General features: G+C 40.9%; 1 protein-coding gene across 1 annotated transcript in view; it reads left to right on the forward strand.

The window, feature by feature from the left end:
- The window catches only part of GNAI2 (G protein subunit alpha i2), a 57,167-nt gene extending 38,720 nt beyond the window's left edge, over positions 1-18,447 (forward strand). Inside the window, exons 4-9 of the mRNA XM_063426572.1 lie at positions 2,359-2,519; positions 11,224-11,352; positions 13,142-13,271; positions 14,143-14,296; positions 15,084-15,281; positions 17,176-18,447. Coding sequence (XP_063282642.1) covers positions 2,359-2,519; positions 11,224-11,352; positions 13,142-13,271; positions 14,143-14,296; positions 15,084-15,274 — 765 coding nt within the window. The 3' untranslated portion in view covers positions 15,275-15,281; positions 17,176-18,447. The remainder of the gene's footprint in view (positions 1-2,358; positions 2,520-11,223; positions 11,353-13,141; positions 13,272-14,142; positions 14,297-15,083; positions 15,282-17,175) is intronic.
- The last annotated feature ends 6,027 nt before the right edge of the window (positions 18,448-24,474 follow it).

Genomic DNA, 24,474 nt, shown 5'->3' on the forward strand with positions numbered 1-24,474 from the left:
TCTGACAGAATAAATGTGTCTAGTAAAGACAAAAAGTAAGAGCATATATCGAAATGTATTTAGTATAACTTTGTTGAAAAATGCAGATAAACAAAAAATGCTAATTTACTTACAGAATGGTGCAAAAACCACAAAGAGAACTTGATATGTAATATAACATTTGTTCCTGACACGATTAAATTCATCTAATATACACATCTCCTATGTACATATCTACAGCAGTATGAGTAATTAAAATAAGTCCGGTGGATCCACCAAGTATTAATGCAGGGCCAATTCTTAGTCTATCTGCATTGGGGAAAGAGAATTATCTGTGACTGTATCTGCCTCCCACTTGAATACATGCTATGCCAGAAGAGGAAGCAGCAATGCCCCACCTTCTTCTCCCTCCTCTCTGTACTAGCAAGCTGTCATAGAAAAAACGCTGCTGTGAGTGGTTTGCATATCATTGCGATAATTAGCAGGTGGAACATGAGTCACAGAGGAGCTGTGTAATCTAATTAGCTCGGGATCCTGGCAGTCTGGGACCTTGTTAGACCCTTCCCCCGTGGGGTACATCTCCTCTTCTGATCTCCCCTGATACGAAGGCTCTTAAGCATTGCTAAGGCTCATGAATATTTGAATTAGATCCAACAGCACTGTTGTGATTTTTTTTTGAAACAAGGCTCCCTTAAAGGAACCGTTAAACCCTTCTAATATACAAAAATGATCCTAGAATTTGCATGACCTGGTATTTTGTAGCTTGTAAAATTATAAATAGATCACATTTTAGTAATAGGATTTGTCCCATAGAAGAAAAATATAACAAGAAAACACATCTAAGGCATAGATTATGAAGATTGAAAAAACAAATCATGGTGGTGCTTTAGGTACAAATGGCCTTTTATCAGGTTAAGCCTGGAAACATGTTAGTGAAATGTATAATACCTCTGTCAGCAATTTTCCAGTTACAGTCTGGATTTCGGTCTGCATAAAGCCAAATTACTCATTCCAACAATAGTCAATAGTCCATAAACCTTTCACACAAACACACATTCCTATCCACCATAAAGGCAATGGTGATGGTGTATGCACTATTACTTGCAGCTAGTAAAATATATACTTAACTGAGAATATCAGTGCAAACATTTTGTCTGGAAAATGATAATGTTCTCCTATACACCCATCCATTGTCCTTTTGTGGGTGCTCTGAAATCCCAGGATACTGAATCTTTCCTTTCAGTGTTCTCATCAATGACGCCCTCTTTACATATCATTTATAGGCACAAATCCCAGAGTTACGTGGGAATCACTTTACATTAATGAGTGTTTGTTTAAAGTGCACGTACCATGCATAGTATGACTTATCACTTTATAGGGAATCACATTTCATCACCACATGCCACACAAATTGCTTGGGCAATTTTATGGACCTGTCTTTCCCACTGTGATTATGTCAGAGTGGTAAAATACCAAAAATGTAGAGTCTCAAGTTGACGTGGCAGCATTCCACAACGCTCTCCACGTTATCCACTTGTATCCTTTGGGACTATGAACTATAATCACTGCATCACATCCAGATGCAGTGTTGGCATTTATTCTTGCAGTTGTAGATTTTCTGGAGGTTTTTGCTAGCACAAAAAAAAAACAGTTAAACTAAATTATAGTTTATTGTGCAAAACAACCAATTCAGTTACATAAAATTGAATTGATAATAACATTTTTTTAGTCACAGTAGTGCCATTTTTCTTTGCTGCTTCTCCAGACACTCACTTAAAACCAGTTCCCATCTTTTCCATGAGAAAGTAGAGCAGACATTATAGAAAAGTTCAGTGGTTAATGTCTTAATTGCATCACAGATAATGGCTTTTATACCTTTGCCATTATGTTCATCAGGGGACATATTTAATTACTGTCCTTTCCCGTTGGGTCTACATTTTACATTAAAACAGCACAAACCATACGGTTCGCTGAACAGCTGTAGAAATACACCGAAAACACTGCAGCTTGGAGGGAGTAAAACTTACAAATACCAAACAAAATCATCTATGTGTATATTTGTGTATATGCTTTCTAATGTAACATATATTTATGCTATGTTATAGCACAAGTAAATTATTGTTGATCCCCTTTAACGCTTGCACTTTTGTGTCTGTGTGTACTGGGAGTGGAAATGCACATACAACTGCTGAAAGTAATCTTTGTCTATTCTTCTATCACTATTCTCCGGTAGAATCTCATATTCTCCTCTCGCACCCAATTGCTTCAACTGCTGCTCCAGCCCTACTCCCCGTCACTGTGCTCCTCTCCATTATGCAGACTCCTTAGATCTAGTCACTGACCCCCTGCCTCCTCATCCTTCCCCGTTTTCCCCTACAGGATGATGCAAGGCAGCTTTTTGCACTGTCCTGCACAGCAGAGGAGCAGGGTATCCTGCCGGACGACTTGGCTGGAGTGATTCGCAGGCTGTGGGCAGACCAGGGAGTGCAGGCCTGTTTCAACCGCTCCAGGGAGTACCAGCTCAATGATTCTGCAGCATAGTAAGTGACTACCAGAGCTTCTTCGTTATACAGGACTTTCCATGCCCAGTTCTGCAAGTCTATCACCAATGTGCTGTAAATATATTCCTGGTTGCAGGTTTGGAGGTTGATAAATGACATTCACAACTGTATGTTGTGCAGGCAGGTCATTGGTGCGTAACTAAATGGATTACCTGCTGCTGGTGATATAACAAGGTTTGAGCCCACATCTAGCACTCTCAGCAGTAGTTTCAATCATATCTCCACGTGAATGCAGCTAGGTCAATAAGCAGACCTGCACTCACTAGTGTTATCCAGCATATAATACATTTACTGCAAGACTGCATCGCCATCTAGTGGCATCTCTGTTGAATAGCGTTGTAACTTTTTTGTGTACTTATGACTGACCATTAATTGACTGCATTATTTATGTGTGTTGTGCTGCAGGTTAGCTATTAATGGATTTGGCAGTAAAGGCATTTTATTTCTAACCCACAAGATCTTTTTAAAGACTTACCGTATATACTCGAGTATAAGCCGACCCGAATATAAGCCGAGGCCCCTAATTTTACCCCAAAAAACTGGGAAAACTTATTGACTCGAGTATAAGACTAGGGTGGAAAATGCAGCAGCTACTGGTAAATTTCTAAATAAAATTAGATCCTAAAAAAATTATATTAATTTAATATTTATTTACAGTGTGTGTATATAATGAATGCAGTGTGTGTGTGTGTATGAATGCAGTGTGTATATGAATGCTGTGTGTGTATGCAGTGTGTATATAATGAATGGAGTGCAGTGCGTGTATATGAGTGCAGTGTGTGTATGAGTGCAGTGTATGTATAATGAATGCAGTGCAGTGTGTGTATGAGTGCAGTGTGTGTGCAGTGTGTATATAATGAATGCAGTGCAGTGTGTGTATGAGTGCAGTGTGTATATAATGAATGCAGTGTGTATGTATGAGTGCAGTGTGTATGTATGAGTGCAGTGTGTATATAATGAATGGAGTGCCGTGTGTGTATATGAGTGCCGTGTGTGTATATGAGTGCAGTGTGTGTGTATGAGTGCAGTGTGTGTGTATGAGTGCAGTGTGTATGCAGTGTGTATATAATGAGTGCAGTGTGTGTATATGAGTGCAGTGTGTATATAATGAATGCAGTGCGTGTATGAGTGTGTGTATGTGTGTATGTATGAATGCAGTGTGTGTATATAATGAATGCAGTGCAGTGTGTGTGTATGAGTGCAGTGTGAATGCAGTGTGTGTGTGTATGAGTGCAGTGTGAATGCAGTGTGTGTGTGTATGAGTGCAGTGTGAATGCAGTGTGTGTATATAATGAATGCAGTGTGTATGCAGTGTGTGTATATAATGAATGCAGTGCAGTGTGTGTGTGAGTGCAGTGTGTGTGAGTGCAGTGTGTGTGTGTGTGTGAGTGCAGAGCATTGGTGGGGGTGGGCATTTTATTTATTATTATTTTATTATTATTGTGATATATATTTTTTTTAATGTTATTATTTTTTGTATTATTATTTTTTTTTTGTATTATTATTTTTTTTTATTATTATTTTTTTTATTTATTTTTTCGTCCCCCCTCCCTGCTTGTTAGCTGGCCAGGGAGGGGGGCTCTCACTCCCTGGTGGTCCAGTGGATGGGCTGTAGGAGGGGGGCTGTCAGGAAGCTGTAACTTACCTTCACCGCAGCTCCTGTCAGCTCCCTTCTCTCTCCTCCGTCCGTGCAGCTCCCAGGTCAGCTCCCTCTGCAACTCTCGCGGCCGCGCGGAGCGTTGCCACGGTAACCCGTGGCAACGCTCTGACCCCGCGGCTCTCGCAAGAGTTGCAGAGGGAGCTGACCTGGGAGCTGCACGGACGGAGGAGAGAGAAGGGAGCTGACAGGAGCTGCGGTGAAGGTAAGTTACAGCTTCCTGACAGCCCCCGGTCCATGTCTGTATTATGGCAATGAAAATTGCCATAATACAGACAACTGACTCGAGTATAAGACGAGTGGGGGTTTTTCAGCACAAAAAATGTGCTGAAAAACTCGTCTTATACTCGAGTATATACGGTATCTACTATAACTCAAACCTTCTAGGCTGTCATTGCCCAGCCAGTTCCATATCCGTAAAACTTCCAACAGCCAGCCCTGTCCTAGAGCTTTATTTGTTAATGTTCCTCTTTACTGCAAGAAAGACAGATCCGTATAATCGTGTGATAGTTTGTTATGCTGTCTCTCACTGGTTGCTGGGTTATACTTGCTAAGCGACTACAAGTCTGTTGCAAGACTTCTGTAAGACACCACAAACGTCAACGGCGTAACTGTATAGATACTGCAAGCAGGCCCTGGCTCGACCTCCCACTGCCAACAAGATTTCTTTAACCGCAGCTAAACTAAAATCTAAAACGGGGGGAAAAGACAATCTGCTTTGAGTCTGGCAGTGTTGGAACAGTAAATCCAGTATTTGCTGATAATTAAAATAGTTCTATATATTCTGTATTCCGAGTAATAATATTAGTTGTCGTTTTGTGTTTTTATTTTTTTGCAGAAAATGTTAAAGGACAACTATAGATAGGGTTACCATATCCACCATTTTTTTGTGGGACACACATAACAGATACACTAGATGGGCAGCACATGAAAAGGGTTGCCCTGTAGTATGTAAAACTCAGGAGAAGGTGTATAAGATTAAAGGGACACTCCAGGCACCCAGACCACTTCTGCTCACAGTTTTTTTTTAAACTGCAATAATTACCTTGCAGGGTTAAGTCCTCCCCTAGTGGCTGTCTATTAGACAGCCACTAGAGGACACTTCCTGCTCTATAGCACAGGTTTTCTGTGCTAGAGCGTCGCTGGACGTCCTCACGCTGTGTGAGGACCTCCAGCGTCGCTCTATTCCCCATAGGGAAACATTGAAATTCATTTTCAATGCTTTCCTATGGGGTGCGCTAATGCGCATGCGCGGCATTGGCGTGCATGCGCATTAGGTCTCCTCGGCTGGCGGGCGAGATCAGTCTCGCCCACCGGCCGACGTAAGCAGAAGGAGGAGCGGCGGGGGAGGAGGAAGCAGCGACGTGGGACCTGTCGCTGCCTCTGGTAAGTCACTGAAGGGGTTTTCACCCCTTCAGCAACTGGGGATTGGGGGGTGGGAGGGAGAGGGACCCTCCAGTGCCATGAAAACGGATAGTTTTCCTGGCACTGGAGTTTCCCTTTTAAGTAATTAGGCAATGAAGAATCCACAGAATATGCTTTATACATACTGCAGGGCAACCCTTTTCATGCATTTTAATTGATATAAATATGTCATACGTCCCAGAAAACATGGTGGATCTGGTAATATTAACTATATTCACTGCAACCACCACGACTTAAAGGGAGACTAGGCACACAGACCATTACAGCCCATTAAAGTGGTCTGGGTACAGTGTGCATATTGCAGTTAGTGAGGAACTGCAATGTTTACATTGCAGCACTAAGAACGCTCTGCATGAGGACCTCCAGCGTCGGAATTGATTTAATACTTTCTTATGGGGAAGGCATAATGTGCATTAGCGCCTCCTTGACGGAGGATGCGGAGCCGCAACCCACCTCCAAGGGACATCGGTGCTAGGATCAAGTAAGTAAATAAAGTTGTTGTTTTTTACCATTTATTTACCGCAGCAGGAGGGAGGGAGGGGGGAGGCAGAGGGGTGCCAGGAAAACCGCTTTGTATTACTGGCACTATCATATCCCTTTAATAATTAAAATTGTTATTTGCATAGCCTTCTACCCTCTCCGTTCCCAGGTGTAATTTATCTCTTCAGTCCACTATCCCTGATTTGTGTGCACAGGTGTACGTGTGATGCCTGGCAGAAACCAGCCTGGGTGATTGAATATAAATTTGCATGTAATCTATTCCCAGATGCAAATTTGCAAGAAGAGCTTTCCCTATCACCGCACGCTTCCCTTTAACCCACTAGTAGTTATTACAGCTAAAGGAGCATAATCCTACCAAGAAACAAAATATAAATGAAGGGTACTCTAGACTGGGGCCCCACACACCCATTGTGCACTTGTTTAAACATTCTCGTGAAACGGCATTGATTTTTAAGATGCATGTTATTTCCAAAATTTAAACGGAAATCAAATTATTCCTGGCCATTGTCTTTCAATACTAAAATTTCCCTTTTCTTTTAATGTATTTTGGATTATGTATATAGTAGCCGTGCCGTTACAAGTTTAGTGCAACAACTGCTTTACAGTCATAGGTGCAGCCCTTAATCAAAAGCCAACTAAAATGAGCCTTAATAATAAGCTGGCCTATTTTTATGAACAATACATCTGAAAGCAAGAAACATTTTTGGATTTTTTTTGTTTGTTAATTCCACTTGAACTATTGCTAATAAATACTCCACGACGCACTCCAGTCCCCTGGTGCAGAGGCCAAGCCAGCCATTCTGGTGGTAGAAGCAGATGGTCTCCTACCTGCTACGATTGCTTTTTTTCTTTTGGGCTCAAAGTGCATGCTTTTCCGGACCAGTAGGTGTTAATCCCGGTCTCTTCTGCCAATGCCGTCTTAAGAGGTCTATTTATTCGGTCAGCACAGGTCACCCAAGATGTTTATTTTCTGTTTCCTTATGTGCTTTGGTGGAGGTTCTTCTTGCACTTTGAATTACTGTAAAGGGATTGATTTCCCTTATCGTAATATCTAAAAAAAACAAACACAAAAAACTGTGCAGCATACTCAGTGTTGCTATCACAACGGATATTGTCTTGCTTTTGATGCGATGCCTCTGCATGTATTACTTTTATAGATATTGTTTTTCTCCCAAGATGTCTATATCCCTGAATGTATAACTATAATAAGCTGCTACACTCGTTTCTTTTTATCTGTTCAGTGATTCCTAGGTCAGGGAATTGGCGTCTTATGAGCTGTATATTTGTCCGAGCTTCCGAATGGCAGACAGTCTGATGCCAGCTTTGTATTACAGGCAAAGTAGCTGTCAAACTGCAAGTTGTGCCCAAGTTGTTATGTGATACAATCATGGGAGTGCTATCATACAATCCCAGGAGTAATAATGGTTGTCCTCTACAGTAGCTTTTAGTACGCTTTTAATATCAATGTGTCAGAAGCGCCCATCCCTGCAAATAATTTCAATTATTTTGTATCTAATTTCCATCGTGGAATATCTAGCCACTCATTTATACAGAGTATTGTGTCTTGCATGGAATGGTTCATGCAAAGCTCTGCTTTACATAGAAATTGTGTTGAATTAACAGCTGTTTTCAGAGATCCTGCAGTTGCTTGTGTCTCTAAACCGTTCCAAAACAAAATCTCAAGTAAAACATGTAAATTCCCTCTTCAAACTCCCCGGCCACTCTACACCCTTTCCATAGTCCTCTTCCCCCAGTGAGCATGCATTTGGTAATACTCTCCATGTCCCTCTTTAAAGTTTAAAACTATGTATGAACGTGTGTGTGTGATTGTGTGTATGTTTAATGCATAGCTCCCTAAATTGCTCTCTATAATCTTGCAATCCTACCGAATGATATCAAATTATGGGTTTATCTGAAAGAGCTGAAAGAAAGAAAATAGCTTTCCTTTATTTTGATATTCTAGGTATTTAGTAGATAATTTGCTATCCTTATGTAGGATTGGCAGATTTAAGGATACCAAATTAGGGATCTGTTTAGCAGGTGGCTCCCTTGTTTTGTATCCTTAAAGGGACACCAGAACCACTACAATTTAATGTCCCTGCAGGCTTCTCAATGTAAACGCTGCCTTTTCAGAGAAAAGCCTGTATTTACACTGCTGCCTACGCACACCTCTAGTGTCTCCGTTCTACAGTGTGCAGCACCTGCGCTCCCCATAGAGATGCATTGATTCAACGCATCTCTATGGGAAAGCATTAGATTGGCTGAGATAATTAAGATTGATCTCAGCCATGGAGGCGTGGCCAACAACAGTGAGACCAGCGTAGCGATGGAGAAAGTCAGTAAAACTACATTTTCCATGTGATCTGAGAGGCCAGTAACCTAAACAGTTTAACACTATAGTGATAGGAATAAAGGTTTCTATTTCTGACACTATAATGTACCTTTAAATATGGCAGTCCCGCATGAGGATACCAAATAAGAGAGCCATCCACTATTATCTCCCTTTGTAGCTATATAAATTAATGACCCTCCATCCATTGCAGATATGGCATTCGGCACTCGTGTTTGCTGCTCTCTGCTTTAGAGTGTTTTTGATCAGCATGTCTGTCATACTGAATGCCACATGTATACTGGGATATGTGCAGTCATCTTATTGAAATAAATGGAAGTACCAGGATCAACGGAGAGATCACAACCATTTGCTGCTGGTCACTGCAGAAGCTGCAGATTTTTTGTGTGTGCAATAACATACTACGGTATACAAAAAACAGACATGGCCCTGGCATTCTGAGGTGCAAAGGTTCACAATGCCCACAAGCTTTGGTGGATGATATTTGTTAAGTATGGGCTCAGTCCTCCAAAGCTAGATGAGTCTGGGACAAAGTGTGGCCCAAAAAGACTCTGGCCGTTATTGTAATCAAAGTGGTGCAGAGACTTGTCTGGGTAAAATATGTTGAGTATACATACAGCGTATCCATTCTATTGATTGTGAAGGTTATTGCACAAATAATTTAAAGTTTGTTCACATACAAACTCGGATTTACTGTCTCTACTGGTGTTCTTGTCATCGTCATAAGGGACTGTGGAGTGAAAACTTGCTGATTAAATTCTGCTTATGGACTTGGATCTGAGTAAGACTTTGAAAGTGATTTATACAGGGTTGAGTGGAGTGCTGTGCATTAGGTGTTTGTTTTGGCATACATTTTTAAACCTTGAGGGTGTTTATAGGAAATTTGTGGATGGGAACCATTGTATTGTATCTGGATATGGCGGGTGAGCATGTGAAGACTGTTTCTTCCCTTAAGGAACATACACGAAGAGCTGCAGAAGGCTCTAGGTAGCTTGTTTAAAGTTCCTCCCCAAGGGCCTAGTGTGCTAAGTAGCTGCATAACATAATAAATCTATTTTCCTCTTACCGTGGCATAATTCCTACCACAATTGCATAATTGGCTCATTAGAGTTCCAAACTAGGGTAATTCGAAATTAATTATCAGGGTAGTTTGTGACAGTCTCCATGGGGGTTTAATTGTTCAGCTGTATGCAATACCTGCAGGAGTACAGAACATGTTAGGACCAAGACTCCCCAAGCCTTTCTCCTACATAAACACTATTTACACCGTGATGAGGTCTTGTTAGTAAGTAATGAGCTGGTGTACATCACTTATATTGTTTATGTTAAGATTTTAACCCCTGTGGATGAAGCCATTTGTCATTCTCTGGAACTGTACGAAGTCAGATTCACACACTGGAATAGAGAATGTCCTCATCACAAATACACAGAAATTAAGTCACTGTCCCATCTCTCTTCCTAAGCTTCTTGACTAAAAGCATTGGCGTAAAAGAACAGTTATTAATGCAGTGAATAAACATGCAAAAAGGAAAATAAGTATGCAAAATAAAACACTCATAAACTCCTCAAGCTTTTAGTACCCCAAATTATCTCTGGAAACCAGGAAGTGACTGAAGCTTAATCTTACTGTAGTGGTTTTGGTGCATAGATGCTGTCCCTTTTATCGAACAACGTAAAACTTAATAGAAAGATGTTAAGATGTTAAAATGTAGAGTAGTACAGCAATTTAAGTAACAAAATAGGCAGTGTCCTATTACTATAAGGACGAGGTTATAGGATGGAGGAAGAAAAGTGGAGGAAGGAGTTGGAATGGGGAGGTGTGCATGATCATCTGATCCTATCTAATTAATCTATGCTGGAAGTATCTCCTATGGATTAAGGCAATATGTCTGACCTGTGCATGTGTGCCCACCATCTTGGTTTGAATTTTTTTAAATTTTTTTTTTTTACTGAATGGAAAATGTGTGTAAATGATGGGAGGACAGAACCCTTGCTGGAAAACATTGCTGGAAAACTTCCTGGTTTCTTTGAACATCTGTCTTATGCATCCCATTGATGCTATTTCTGTTGACACCTGTAGCGTGCAATGCATGCCTACTGCTGCTTGAGTCAAATGGAAACTGTAGAAACCATATTGGCATGCTTTCGAGAAACCTATGCTTTGCTTGTAGCAATGTTCACTTCATTTATGTAGCATCTACATTTGTCAGTGCTGTGTAAAGAACTGCTGATTTAAAATGATCCAAAATATGTAACCAGTCTGCAGTTGATAAAACCCATCCCATAATCCAATTGCTGTGAAAGCAGTAGAAATGGATATAAATGTTTTTTTGCTGATTTGTTTTAATTTTATTTATTTTTTGGTGTTCGTTTAGACAATGTACATTAACTCCGTACAATTACTGATTTGATAGGTTTGTTTTAGGTAATGTTTCCCAGAGGCTTGTGCAGGCTATATGCCTCCTGGGCATCATGGGTAATGTTATATGCAAATTTCTACAGTTTTAAAGGGCATCAAACCTTTCTCTCTTCTTTATTATGTCTACTGGTATCTATTTGGGAGTTAGAGTTGCTTGAGCGATCAAGTTTTACATAATGCATTTCTTTTGCTTGTTTCTTTCCTTAAACTCACAAAATGTAAACTAAAATGCTGTCTAGTTTAAAATCTGTTTCAGTACATAATCTTGCACAGCCCATTGACATTGTGTGTGCATTTATGAGTGGTAATATTAATTTCATTAACTCCTCAGCTATCTCAATGATCTGGAGCGGATCGCCAGGTCAGATTATGTGCCTACTCAGCAGGATGTTCTCCGGACGAGAGTGAAAACTACTGGCATCGTCGAGACACATTTCACCTTCAAAGATCTTCACTTCAAGTAGGTGTATGCAAATAATGCATTATTGCACAACAAAATGTCCCTCTCTAATAGCAAAACATTGGGCTCTGTTCCATCTCAAGTGATACCTTTCAACCAGGTAATGGCTCTGTTGCATTTGTCCCTGACAGATCTCATTCATTTGGTGTTTCCACATTTAATTTTGGACAGGGGCTTCCTGTTTTAAGCCTTGGACAAAAAAAAAAGTTCAGAGGCAGAGCTGACAGGTGCAGGACTAAAGATGATGGGGTTAAACTGTATTTATACTATACATTAAATGCAAGGCAGTTCAGGTGTCTGATGCAAATTTCTCTGAGCATGGCTGGCTCTTTTGCAATCAGGGAATTAAAGAAGAGCTTACTTGTACTGTGGAAGTACATTTTCCTTTATCACCGGGGTGAGTAAAAGTTGGGCTGTAGCAAGAAGAAAACTGAATGTTCCTCTTTAGATATTTTTATCCTACACAATACTTCACTGCACTGGTATATTGTACCAGTTGGACAGTACGTGTTAAACAGCTGTGATCGCTAATCCTGACCGAGTATCATGGCAATATAGCTCACAAATTTAGGGTGGCAAGCATGCTGTAGGTGTTACACAGCCTGATTTCTAATCCAGAGTGAAGTGTTAAATGACAGTTAACCGAGTATAGAGTGCTCCTTAAATATGCTGTCCTCAAAATGTGTTGACAATCATGCCAGAGGCTAAAGAATCCGAATAGTAAGAGAATTTGGATTGCTCAGTTGGTTTTTATTTTGGTAACTGATGGAATAGGATTTTGATGTACGTTCAAACCACATATTGCAGAGTTGGCAAGTGTGCTCTGCTACAGTGATGTCAGTAACGAGTATACAGATTTTGATACACAAGTCAAAACAGTCTAAAAATGAAATCTGTCCGCAGTTACAGATCTGATTTCTTCCACGGATGTGCATCTGTTGTCAATTAAATCGACCACTCCACCATATATGTTCAGCAGGCATTGAAGTGCTGCACGGTGCATTTTTTATGAGATCAGGGACTAACTTTACAGCATTGGTTAAGTCTTGCAAGTCTGTTCAAAGACAGCAGTAAAACAGCCATCTAGCTTTCATTATGGCTGATTGAGCTCACATAGAGAGTTTCTAGGAGGAAACTGAGTTGTTGGATAGAAGGAAAAGCTTCTGTATTGATGAAGTAATGAGCTGTAACTCAGGATACAATGAACGGGTATTTATGTATGTGGTATCCATAAATCAGTAATAGATTTGCATGTCACAAGAGGAATAATTAGGGGAAAAGCTTTGTGAGGGTAATCTATAGCTGCCTAGTTGTGTTTCGGAATGGTCCTTCATTCAGAGTGACTGGATCGGCCCTTTAATCTTGTTCTCGTTTCTTATTAAAGTATGAGGCATTACCGAATGCTTGAGAACCAAAGAGGAACATAGAATTTGGCTCCCCGTTGTCGGCATTGTTGCTCAGCAATTTCTAATGAAAATGGTAATAAGGAACTGAGCATGTATTGGGCATTCTGTGAACTTAAAAGGGAATATTGTGAAAAGGTCAGTTTTGATATGTTGTAGCATAAATATCTGCTACTTTGCAAAGCTTCAAAATGCCTTCAATTTAAAAGATATTGGTATTTGTGACTACAGCATTTTTTGATGATACATTGTTTTGTCAATGTAGGCTAAATAGTATTGCAGTGTAAATATTGCCAATGTGCATGACTGGAGGGGGGTTGAGTTTTTCTTTCTTTTATATAGATTGGTTGATGACGGATTCTTATATGTTAATCTGTTTCTTGCAGAATGTTTGATGTTGGCGGTCAGCGATCTGAAAGAAAGAAGTGGATTCATTGTTTCGAAGGGGTTACAGCCATCATCTTCTGTGTGGCACTCAGTGCCTATGACCTGGTCCTGGCAGAAGATGAGGAGATGGTGAGTACAATAGATGCATGTGTTTAGGCTTATTTTTGGTTGATGTGTGTGCACATTTAAGTCCTCTTTGATTAGAAGCACAGCTTATCTGGTCTCCATCATGGAGCATGGATAAGCCAGGAGATGCACCAAGTAGAGGTATTGAAGGAACACTATTGGATCAGGAATACAAACGTGTATTCCTGGCCCTATAGTGTTAAAAACACTATTTAGGTCCCCGCCCCCTTAAACATTGTTAAAACTCACCTTTATTTCAGCTGAAGTGCTTTATGGGTAAGGAGTATCCTCATTTAACCACAGTTATAAAAGTGCTGATTTCTAGGAGAAGCCTCAGATTGGTTATTTCCCTGTGAAGAGACTGAAAGTCTCTACTGGGAAAAAATGAGAGTTTACAAATGCTGCTGTCATAAGAACTGCAGCTTTTGTAGTCTCTTTTAGACTTTACTCCCAAATGAATACATGCATGTATTTATTGGGGGTATATCTACTAAACTGTTTTTTTTTTTGAGTGGGGAGTTTGGACCTGTGGAGTGGTCCTTTTAAGGGTTACCAGTGTTTTTTTCAATCAAGAGCGGGTCTTGTCTCATATTCCCTAGATATAGAAACCTATGGGGGCATTAAATTATTCTTGATGGATCCAAAGGGGCAGGCCTATGACGAAGTACTGAAAAGCACAAACCGTAAGGCAGGTGTTTTTTATAGCAATGTACTGCTACAACCCTCATGTTAAGAGGAGCGTTAACGGTTTCATGTGACATCTCCCTATAATGTTCAGTGAAGCGTAATGGTTTATGTGCTGAAAGGGGCAGCGTTACAGTTTGGGTGTTGCACACATGCTTCTCATTAATTCTGTTGTTCTCAATCTCTCCAGAATCGGATGCATGAGAGTATGAAGCTGTTTGATAGTATCTGTAACAACAAGTGGTTCACAGAGACGTCCATCATCTTGTTTCTTAACAAAAAGGATCTGTTTGAGGAGAAGATCACACACAGTCCACTCACCATTTGCTTCCCAGAATACACAGGTCAGTTGTTATGATGCTGTAATGTAATCTTATTCTATATCATGCTGCTGTAATGTATTATCATATTATGTATACATTCAGCCCTGCTATTCTGAAACACTACTTGCTTACATGTCCCCTTCCTGTGTTACTTCCCACTGACCCCTATTGGTCAACCAATCTTGTATCAACCTTTCTCCAGGAGGAAGTAGTAAAGGAAACCTAGAGGGGAACTATCCTCCTTTTTGAGATTAATATATACTGTAAAGCAGAAATGGCTCTGTCCCTTTAGTTTATGCAATACTGAGGTTTCATCCCTTCTTCTGGCCTGTCTTGATGACATCACTCTCCTCTCCGCAGTCCATGATCACGTTGCTGACACCATTACATAAAGTAACACAAGCTGACTCCTGTCTGTAGAATAATCATGAATCACAGCAGCCCTCCGTGAGAAGAGGGGAATTAACCAGCAAGAAAAACAAACTATGAACTATAACTATAGATATTCATAAAACATTGAATACAAGCGTGGGGGTTTCTCTTTAATTTGCTAGCGTTTCTTGTGAGGTTCCCCTGCCCCCCCCCCCTTTCTGAAAGCTCCCCTAATCACCGAGCCACAGTTGCCTTTCCTCTTCTTTAATTTCTTAGCTGCGAGTACCCTCTTTAATTTTTCTTTTCAGCTAGATCACTCATGTCTTTTCTTATCCTGCCATGTGTTTGTCCTGTTCATAGAATAGCAGCTTCCTCTCTCCCATCTCTTTAACTTTCATTCCTGCTAACGCCTGGTTGATATGTCTCCCTTTCCCAGGTGCAAATCAGTATGATGAAGCTGCCAGTTACATCCAGAGCAAATTTGAGGATCTGAACAAGAGGCGTGACACAAAAGAGATATACACACATTTCACATGTGCAACCGACACAAAGAACGTACAGTTTGTGTTTGACGCGGTGACAGATGTGATCATTAAAAACAACTTAAAAGACTGTGGCCTGTTCTAAGTCAAAGGTGAGTAAAAAAAGTGATGAAAACAACATTATTTCACAGCACCCAGCTCAGTAAATATATCCCTATATGTCTGAACAATCTCCCAAAGGGCTAGTGGCTCAATGTAGGCCAAAGTAGGAAAATAATATGCAATTAAGCCAAGTTGGAGAGGTTTCCTAAGTCTTTTTCAGACTAAATGTTTGCCAAGTCTCAAGCCATCATTTAGTGCATGTTCTCCAAGGACAATCTAGGTTCTATAACTGCTTTGGCTTATTGAAGTAGTTATGGTGCAACGATAACATCCACATGGTCTCTTCTAATTTCTCAAACTAGCAAAATATGGCTTTTTAGTTAGCTCCACCTACAAGCCTTGTCAATCAGAGAAGATATACTTATCCATCCCAGCTTACATACCAACTTATATCAATGATTGCTGTGTCACTGCTGATATGGAGGGACTGGCAGGAGATGCTTCCCATGAGTGAGCTTGTGTAAGTTTATCCCCTTAAGGACACATGACATGTCATGATTCCCTTTTATTTCAGAAGTTTGGTCCTTAAGGGGTTAAAGATAGTGTCTGTGATGACTGGGGCTGTGTGTGGCCATGCACCCGGTGCCAATCATCCGAGATAGGGACATGCTTTTGATTCGCTATGCGTGCTAAGAGGTGTTATTTTTGTCAGAGCTTTATTTTACACTGTGATTCCTGCACAAAAGATTAATACAACTCTCCTTTTATTAAGTCATCATGCAGTTTATATAGGATTGCAATGAACTAACTAAAGCATATTATTAATGGGTTTATACATTGCATAATAAAGAACAGTCAGAATTATTATATTTTATGTATTCCTGCTTTCTTTAAGGTGGAACAAAATTAATATATGCACTGTCCTACAATAAATTAAAATAGTTAGTGTCATTTGTATGTAGGAGGTTGTTGCTGCAACGATTTGCCAATGAAATGTAGGGACAGTGTAGGCACTATATCTGCTTTATCTCATTTAACTGGTTACAGTGTCTGGAGTTCACTGGTGCCGTCATTTTATTCAGTATTAAGCAGTTTTTCATGTTTTAATGCTAAACGAGAGTCCACAGCAGCCCCATCCCCTCTGTTTTGCTTGGGCTAATGAGTAAGTATTAGCCTGAGCAGCAATGGGCAGCTGTGATTGGCTGAATGTGTCAGCTGACTGCTTTAAGCCTATCAGAACTCCAACTAACTGTGGGTGGCCAGGGACCTTTTAAACAGCTCTAAACTAGTTTAACTCTGAATGGATAGACGGCGCCAGGAAACTCCATGCACTATAACCAATCCAAAGTGATGAAATGGTCATAGTGACTACAGTCGTAGCATTTTCACCCAAATATTTGTGATTTCATCAGGGCTTACTATTTCCAATCCTACATTACTTCTCATACCGAAGTTGCAGAAGGCACATGATACTCACCAATGGCTAGTGGTGAGTGGAAAAGCCCTGATCTACATATCCCAGGATGTCTCCATGTCTTTTCTGAGCATTATATAAAGCGGCTATCTAAAGTATAGGAGATCGTTTGCAAATGTGGAAGTTCAAGTTTCAATAGAAAGTTTAGTGTGTCGCACATGCAGCGTTCAGCTGGGAACTGATATTTTCTGACATCAAAAACCTAGATACTAATGTGTTTCTCTATGGGAATTGATTTGTAGATGTTAAGGTTGTTCATTAACCAGAGAATTGACAAGCAAATTCCAAATACTAAGCAAAAACTCCCAAATTGTGAAAGTTCTCAAACTCAATATTTTTCCCATCAACTATTAATTACTCGTATAAGAAAATCAGTGAAAGCATAATTTTAATGTTGTGCGATTTCTGTAATTGACTGTCATTAAGCCTAAGATGTTCATTGATTTGCTGCTTTCTCTATTTCTCTACAGGGTGGGGTCCGTGCTGGCTGCAGATTGGGGGCTTCACCCCTTTTTGGATTTTACAGTTTTTATCCTGAGTTTGTTGCATTTTGTAATTAACCTTTCCTCTGCTGGATCGAAGTCTGCCAAGTAGAGCAATACACTATGCAAGGCTGTGCAGTGCAGCCCGAGCATGGCAGCGTTTGGTTATAAACCCTTCCCTCTTTTTCCACCTTAAAGCTTTCTCGTCTCTTGATTTTTTTATTTTATTTTTTAAACCCTTGACACTAGGGAGGGCTTTTTGAGAAGTGAGCTAGCATGGCACTTCTGGATCGCAAGTCACCTTAAAGCACTCCTTCGTAGTCTTGGGTGGGGAATTGTGTGAATCCCTGGATATGAAGCCGTCTCCTATTCCAAAGCCATCTCTGCGATTTAAATACCGTACATCTTGAAGCACTAAAGCCACTGATCCGGAAGTGAACCTATCTGCGTGCAAGGGTCTTTAAATGATAAATATTAGCTCACTTTGATTCCAAGGACTTACACAAGACCGCCAGATACTGCAGAAATGCCAAAATGATGGCGGTTTTCCTTCCAGTGGAAAGGAATGGGTTATCTTTTTGGCTGTAGCACAAGCCTACAGTAGTGCTCTTTTTTTGGCAGTAAAAGGCTAAATAAAATCCATCTAATTTCGCCTTCAAAAACATTCATGGTAACCATTTTATGCCAGAAAAAAAATCATTCTGCATCCTTTTGCAGTGGAAGCTTTTATCTACATTCCACCACCACTGCAATATTATATATTGTATACCGCAGGGTTCATTCATTAGACAATGAATTGAATACCAAACTGCAAAATCCAGGCTAAAATAGCCAAGCTATAGCCAGTTTGGATATTGTTTCCCCTAAATTAAATGTTGGCCTAAATATTGAAATTAGGTTTTCAATTCTCTACAAATTGCTGTTTATTAAGTGAACCCCCATGTGCACTTCCAGCCAAGAAGGGGTTAACCCATCTAAGCATACACACATTCCTTATTAAATCGTTATTTAAAAAAAAAAAAAAAAAAGTTGAAAAAGTCTAAAATGTTTGGCTGGGGTGGAAAAACCTCTAATGTGGGAGGTGGGGTTGATTTATTTACATGCCCTCCCCCCCAACCCCAAAGAAGGAATACTAGTAGCTTTTTGTGCCTTCAGCTGTTATGAGCGTTGTTTTTTGTTTTTTCTTAATATTTTATTTTATTAAATATTGTAACTTTAGCTCAGCACACAACAGGATAATATAAAGAGCTGCCTCTCTTATTAATTTGTCTCTCTCCTATTAGTCCTTGCAGTCTTACTACGAGCAGGTTTCTTCACTTAAGTCCCTATACAAGCTCTCTCTCTCTCTATCCTACCTGTATCCTCTGGAGTTTTTTGGTCCTTCTGGTCTCTTCTTGTATTTGTAGCCTCTCCATCTTTCCTTGGAACAGGGATGTTGGATTCCATCCCTCATAGGTTAATAGACAGAAATTCACAGGGACCATGTCACATATTTAATGTCAATGTCAAAAAAATAAAACTTTACACATTGCCCTAGCAAGTTTTGATCAGTAGAAAAAAACCCACCAAAAGCATTGAATCATTACTTCATGACATTACCCTGAATGCAGAACCATGCAGTCGTTGTTGGTTTGCATTTGGTGCCTTTTAAGTCACCAATGGGGAGGGAGGGGGGTCACACGTAACATTGAAAGCACATTTCACTTGATCTCTATAATTTATTGCAGGTCTCCTAGCACAATGTGTGGGTAGGTGTGTATATGTGTGTGTATGTGTATATATATAACCACCCAGTATATTCACATTGTAAACCTATATTTTAAGGATATCTCTACTTATGACTGCAGTTTTTGGTTGTCATACTTTTCTATCAGCATATCCTTAGACCATAGCCTGGTGAGACCTGGGGTTGCCTCTGCTTAACGAGGAACTGACAACTTGTAGGGATGGGCAACTTCTCATTCAAGGTACTGTGGACTACAATTCCCAGAAATCTGAGAGCCTTTTACGTGCTAAATCTTGCCTATGCCTAGTATTGCCAGAAAAGGTTTTTGTTTGGCAGGAACCCATGTTGACCAAAACTTTCAAACCATCTCCTATACCGAAGGAGTTGGTATGGCTTAAGAATTTGATGTGAACAAAAAAATTAATAATAAAAAAAATATATCTATATCTATATATAGATATAGATATATATTTTTTAATTATTTTTTTAATATAGTTTGCCAGTTGGTGGTTTCCTTCTGCTCACACAGGTGTTTGTAATTGCTAATTTTAATAAGCAAACTTTATTTATGGGAGAGGATGGGGAATGAGCACTTGGGGTTGGTAAGAGAAAAAAAAAGTCTATGGTTAGGTTTGGGGATGATGGAAAAAGCATTGTGAGTTGATGAAGAAAGGTGTTGGCATTACATGAAATCTCTCTCTAAACTGCATTCCAGGTGATAAACACAGACAGCCATAAGTAACAGTCCACCCACTGAGTTGCAGTAACAGGGAGGACCTTGTGCAATTAACACTTTATTGTAGAACGTGTTAATGCAGCTTGCATTGGTCTTGTAATTTGTATTCTGGTCCATCTTCCCACTCCACATTGTACTACCCATTAAAGGCAAGTGAAAGGGAGTCCGTAATTGCCACCAGCGTAAATGATATACACAAGGCAGAGGGCATAGCAAGAAAGAATGTCGATATGGAAGGGGAAGGGGAAGGAGACAGGCAGTGTCCTGGTATCTGTTCACTCCCAACAATGGGCAACCACTGGCATTTGTTTATACAGTAACGGTTTGTGGCTATGGGGCAAGAATTGACTCTGATGTACATTGCTTTTATTCCCTGCAGGAATCACCTGTGTTTAGTTCTTTACTGTTTTTTGTTTTTTTTTTGCCCTTCCTTTTTTCTTTTATTTTCTGAAATTGTTCACAGAGTTTTTAAATAATAAAATGTAGAAAGTGACTCCTGCGTCATTTGTTTATGGTGTCCTCATTCTGTTTGAATGTTAATAACAATGTAAAGTGAAAAGGAACCAGGACTTTCAATATTCTTATTTCCTCTATTTAACAAATTGCTGAGGTCTAAAAATGAAATGAGAAACCAGCATTGCTGTATTTGCTTCTGTCTTGGAACTGTCGCCATCCTGACCCAAAGGACTGAACTGGGGTGGGGAGGGGGGGGTGTAAGAATTGTTAACAACGTTACAGGTAATTTTCACTGCATTATGTAATGGTACAATTTATAGAAAAGTAATGGTTCCTGTTTAAATCAGCAACAAAGACTATTTATAGAGCTTTGTACAAATTATACAAAACTACTTCTGCTCCTGTAATCACCAATTGTAGCAGGACTGCGGCTGCAATTTTGGCTTGTCCAGTAGCCAAAGCTTCATACAACGATTTAATGCATGTTCCATTCAATAAAGGGGAACAGTCACCTCATAAGATTATTCATGTTTGTTCATCCCTATAATTTTAAAACCTGCATTTGTGGAGTGTGAAAAATGAAATTTTTTTTTATTTTTTTATTATTAATTCTTTATTTTTGTTGTGCGGGTAGGTACAAGCATATATTCAGGCGCCACAACGGCGTATAGCAAGAGTAATATACATTAAGTAGTGGCATTAAAATTCGCACATTTTTATAGGTTTAACAAGCTTACTTAGACAATTATGCTTTCAGTGTACTAGTGAGTAAAACAATTGAGTAAAACCAATGCTCAACAAGTTTAGTTTAACTACGTTTTGTCTAGGAGAGTTGGCTTATCATGAAAGGTATGGTACAGGTTTAGATATAATAAAACAGTGTAAGATTAGACGTACTGTGTTTGCTGTAGTATGGTTCAGGCTAATACAAGCCGTTTAGATAACACAATATGCTAGAGTAACTAAGCGTGTTCAGAGTGAAACGTATGTTTGATAAGACATGCTAAACTAGCTATGGGCTGAGTTAGCAATGCGTAACAGATTATTAACTTTGCAACTACAAAATAAGAGTAAAACAAAATTTGCACATAAAATCGTAAATCAAAGGAGAGACATGTCGCTTCAGCTGGAAATTAGGCCCGGGGGGGGGGGGGGGACCAAAGCAAAGTCTCTTGTACGACTTTCAGCATATGCCTGCCATGGGCAAAATGCAGCCCCTTCCCATGGCGCAATTCAGTGGACCGGTAGTCAGACGAGGCAGTGAGGTAGTACCTGGGTGATATGGTAGGCCCTTTGCCGCTTGTGGTTTTCCAGCTGTAGACCTCCCAGGAGACCTCTGTCTTGGTTGGCACTGGTGTATAGCCTTATGCACTGCTTTGGTTGCTGCCGTTGCCGTCCACATCTCTTGAGGCAGGTCATCTTGGGGTCTGTGGCCATGCGTGGCATTCTTGGGACTGCTGGAGGGGCATGGGGAGGTGCGGGGTGTGTAGCGAGGCTGGAACTCCATGTAAGTTCGGGTCAGTGCACGTCAGGCCTGTAGATCGGTCGCCTCTCCCCGTCACAACGCCCACTAGGTCTCGTTCCCAAGCCTTTAATTTCCCCCCTGTGTGAGGTGCTTCGCATGCCTGTCCGGCAGGGATCAGCGGTCTCCGTGATTTGACGCCTTAACACGCTGCCTCCGCCATCTTGGATGCAGGCTTCGGGCCCTCTGGGTACAGCGTGGTCTCAGAGTGCGGCCTTAAGGTGGGGGCCGGGATCACCCCCCCGGCCCACAGGGAGGGACCGAGGCCGGGTCCGCACCAGTATAGCGTATCATTCAGGCATCGGAAAGCGGGATAGCGGAGTGGCGGCCGTCCACTCCACTCACCGCCAAGAGAGTTCCCTCCGGGGGACTAAAACTCAGGGAGCAAGCCTCTCCCCGGTTCCGAAAGCCTTCTGCCTTCGAGGGTCGCAGTTATGGGTAAGTTAGGTGGGCAAATCTTATTTTGGCAGGCTTACAGGATCGTTGATCGGCGGCCCGGCCCCGCTACCCGAAAAATGAAATTTAAATGTGGAAATCCGTTTCTATCTATCCTGAAATTGGGCTCTTTCATTTAAATATCTGTCAATAATTGCTTTGAACCCAAATCATTAAACAAAGCTGTGATCCTCAGGGTAGGAGAGAGAGAGAGAAGCCTATGTGGTGTGTAAGATGTGTGCATGCACAACCTGGACAACTCACAACAGCGTGAGAACAACATTGCAGCAAGGGTCCTTAGAACTACTTTTTAATATTGGTTTATTTTCATTTTCTGCTTGATGAGAATTTTTGAGTATTGTGAGATGTACAACTATAGCAGGGCTACAAAAATACCACGCGCCAGTAGCAAGTGAAAGTTTAGTCCTGGCCAACTCACCCCTGTTGAGAATGCTTTGGCTTGCTGTGGAGAATATATTTAGGGCCTGGCTAGTAACATAGGACTTCCACTTTTAGGCCCTGACTATAGCATGCTTAAATATATAGAAATAAATACATGGTTACACAATTTAACCGATTAAGGCACAGTTCCTCATTGTTTGGCTCACTGAGCCTTCAATAGTAGCTCACAAAAATCTCTGGATTAAGCACACATTGCACTGACCTAACTGAACTAAAACGGCTGTCGAAGTGGTTATTCAGGTGCTTTACTGTTAGCCCAGGAGTCACTTCTCTTAGATCAGCACACAGACAGAAGTGATCTCTGCACCAAAAGCGTGTGATAAATGATGTCATATATACCTACCCCCACAACAAAGTAAGGTGTGTTGACTCCTTAATGTGCCAGCATGCCTGGGTAGCTAATTGAAGTAGTCTGGGTGCTGTGACCCTTTTGCACCTAGTGCTGCAATGTTAAACATTACAGTGCCAGAGAACTGCAATGTTTACATTGCAGCTCTAAGTCTGCCCTCTGTGGCTGTCTAACAGACAGCCAATAGAGGGCTTCCAGAATCGAAACGGACTTTTGGTCCATTATCTAACGCTGGACGTCTTCATGCATTGAACAGTGCTTTCCTATGGGAGGTCTAGAGCACACGCGGCCATTTCCGCACATGCGCATTAGGTCTCCCCCACCGGCTGACGGCAGGGGAGGAATGTGGGCGGAGCCTGACCCAGCGGGAGGGGGGCACTCCAGGAGCCTATAGTGCCAAAAAAACTGGTTTGTTTTCCTGGCACTATAGAATCCTTTTAAGGGGATATGGGGAGGGGCACAAGTAAGGGAGATTGGAATATAGGGACATCTGTGATTTCTGTAGTAAGAAGTTGGCTAAACTGTTATATATCTCTCCTACTGGCTGTCTTGTGGCTCGGGTGCAAAAGAAAAGGAAAAAAAAGAACAAACTTGGCATACGGCTTCACAATATATTTTATAGCTACACCATACGTGTGCAGCACACATAACCCCTTAAGGACCAAACTTCTGGAATAAAAGGGAATCATGACATGTCGCACATGTCATGTGTCCTTAAGGAAATTAATCCATAGGCACTAAACGTGGTATAAAGGGAAAGTCAACTCCATCTCCTCCCACCTCTCAAATTGTAACATTCTGATCCTGTACTTAGGTATTTATACCCATTCTCATATGAGTATCATAGGTTGTCTCTGTATTTGTGATGCTGCATGGGTTGGATCGATGCTAGATTTGTAAATTTGGTTTGTCCAAAGAGATTCACGGGAAAGGGAGGAGAAATGATTTAGACAAACTGATTTTCGATCATGTGGCATTTCAGTTTGGATGAATTTTGCCTGTGCGTGTTACTGTATGCAGACACTCTGCCCAGTCACTAGTAAAATACCTGGGTCCTGTCACTGTATTTCTGCCCGCACACAGAGGACATGGGAAGAACCAGTGACGTTTTACTATTCACCCTGCCCATTGTTTTTGTTTGATACATCAATATAGAGGGTCAGAATTTGGACAAATCGCAACTAGTTTGCAACTGAATGCACAAATTTAGTCGATACTAAACTCAGTGGTCAGGTATTGTACTGGTCTGGATATATTTCTCTGAAGCAGTGCCCTATGGTTTTGAGCCAGGCACAGGCTTGGGTAGTCTGGTCATAGAAATTAACAAAGCCCTCAATTGTAGACTATATTTTTCTGTCATATGGTGGCAGTCACATATGGGTTTTGCTCCTCCCTGTGGACAAGACTTTTAACAAGTTATTAAAAAGGATCCTCCCCCTTTGGGTATAAAGGCTCAGACCGCAAAACCTACCCCAGTCTTCTTTCTTGTCCCGATAGGGATGGACAGGACTTCGTCGTTTGGTGAGACACACAGGATGCTGTCTGGGGGATCCGGTCCGAGAGCTGCCCGGGTGGTAAGCTGAGTGGCCCATGCTCCGTTT

The sequence above is a fragment of the Pelobates fuscus genome, chromosome 7 (assembly GCF_036172605.1).
Source record: "Pelobates fuscus isolate aPelFus1 chromosome 7, aPelFus1.pri, whole genome shotgun sequence".
NCBI lineage: Eukaryota > Metazoa > Chordata > Amphibia > Anura > Pelobatidae > Pelobates > Pelobates fuscus.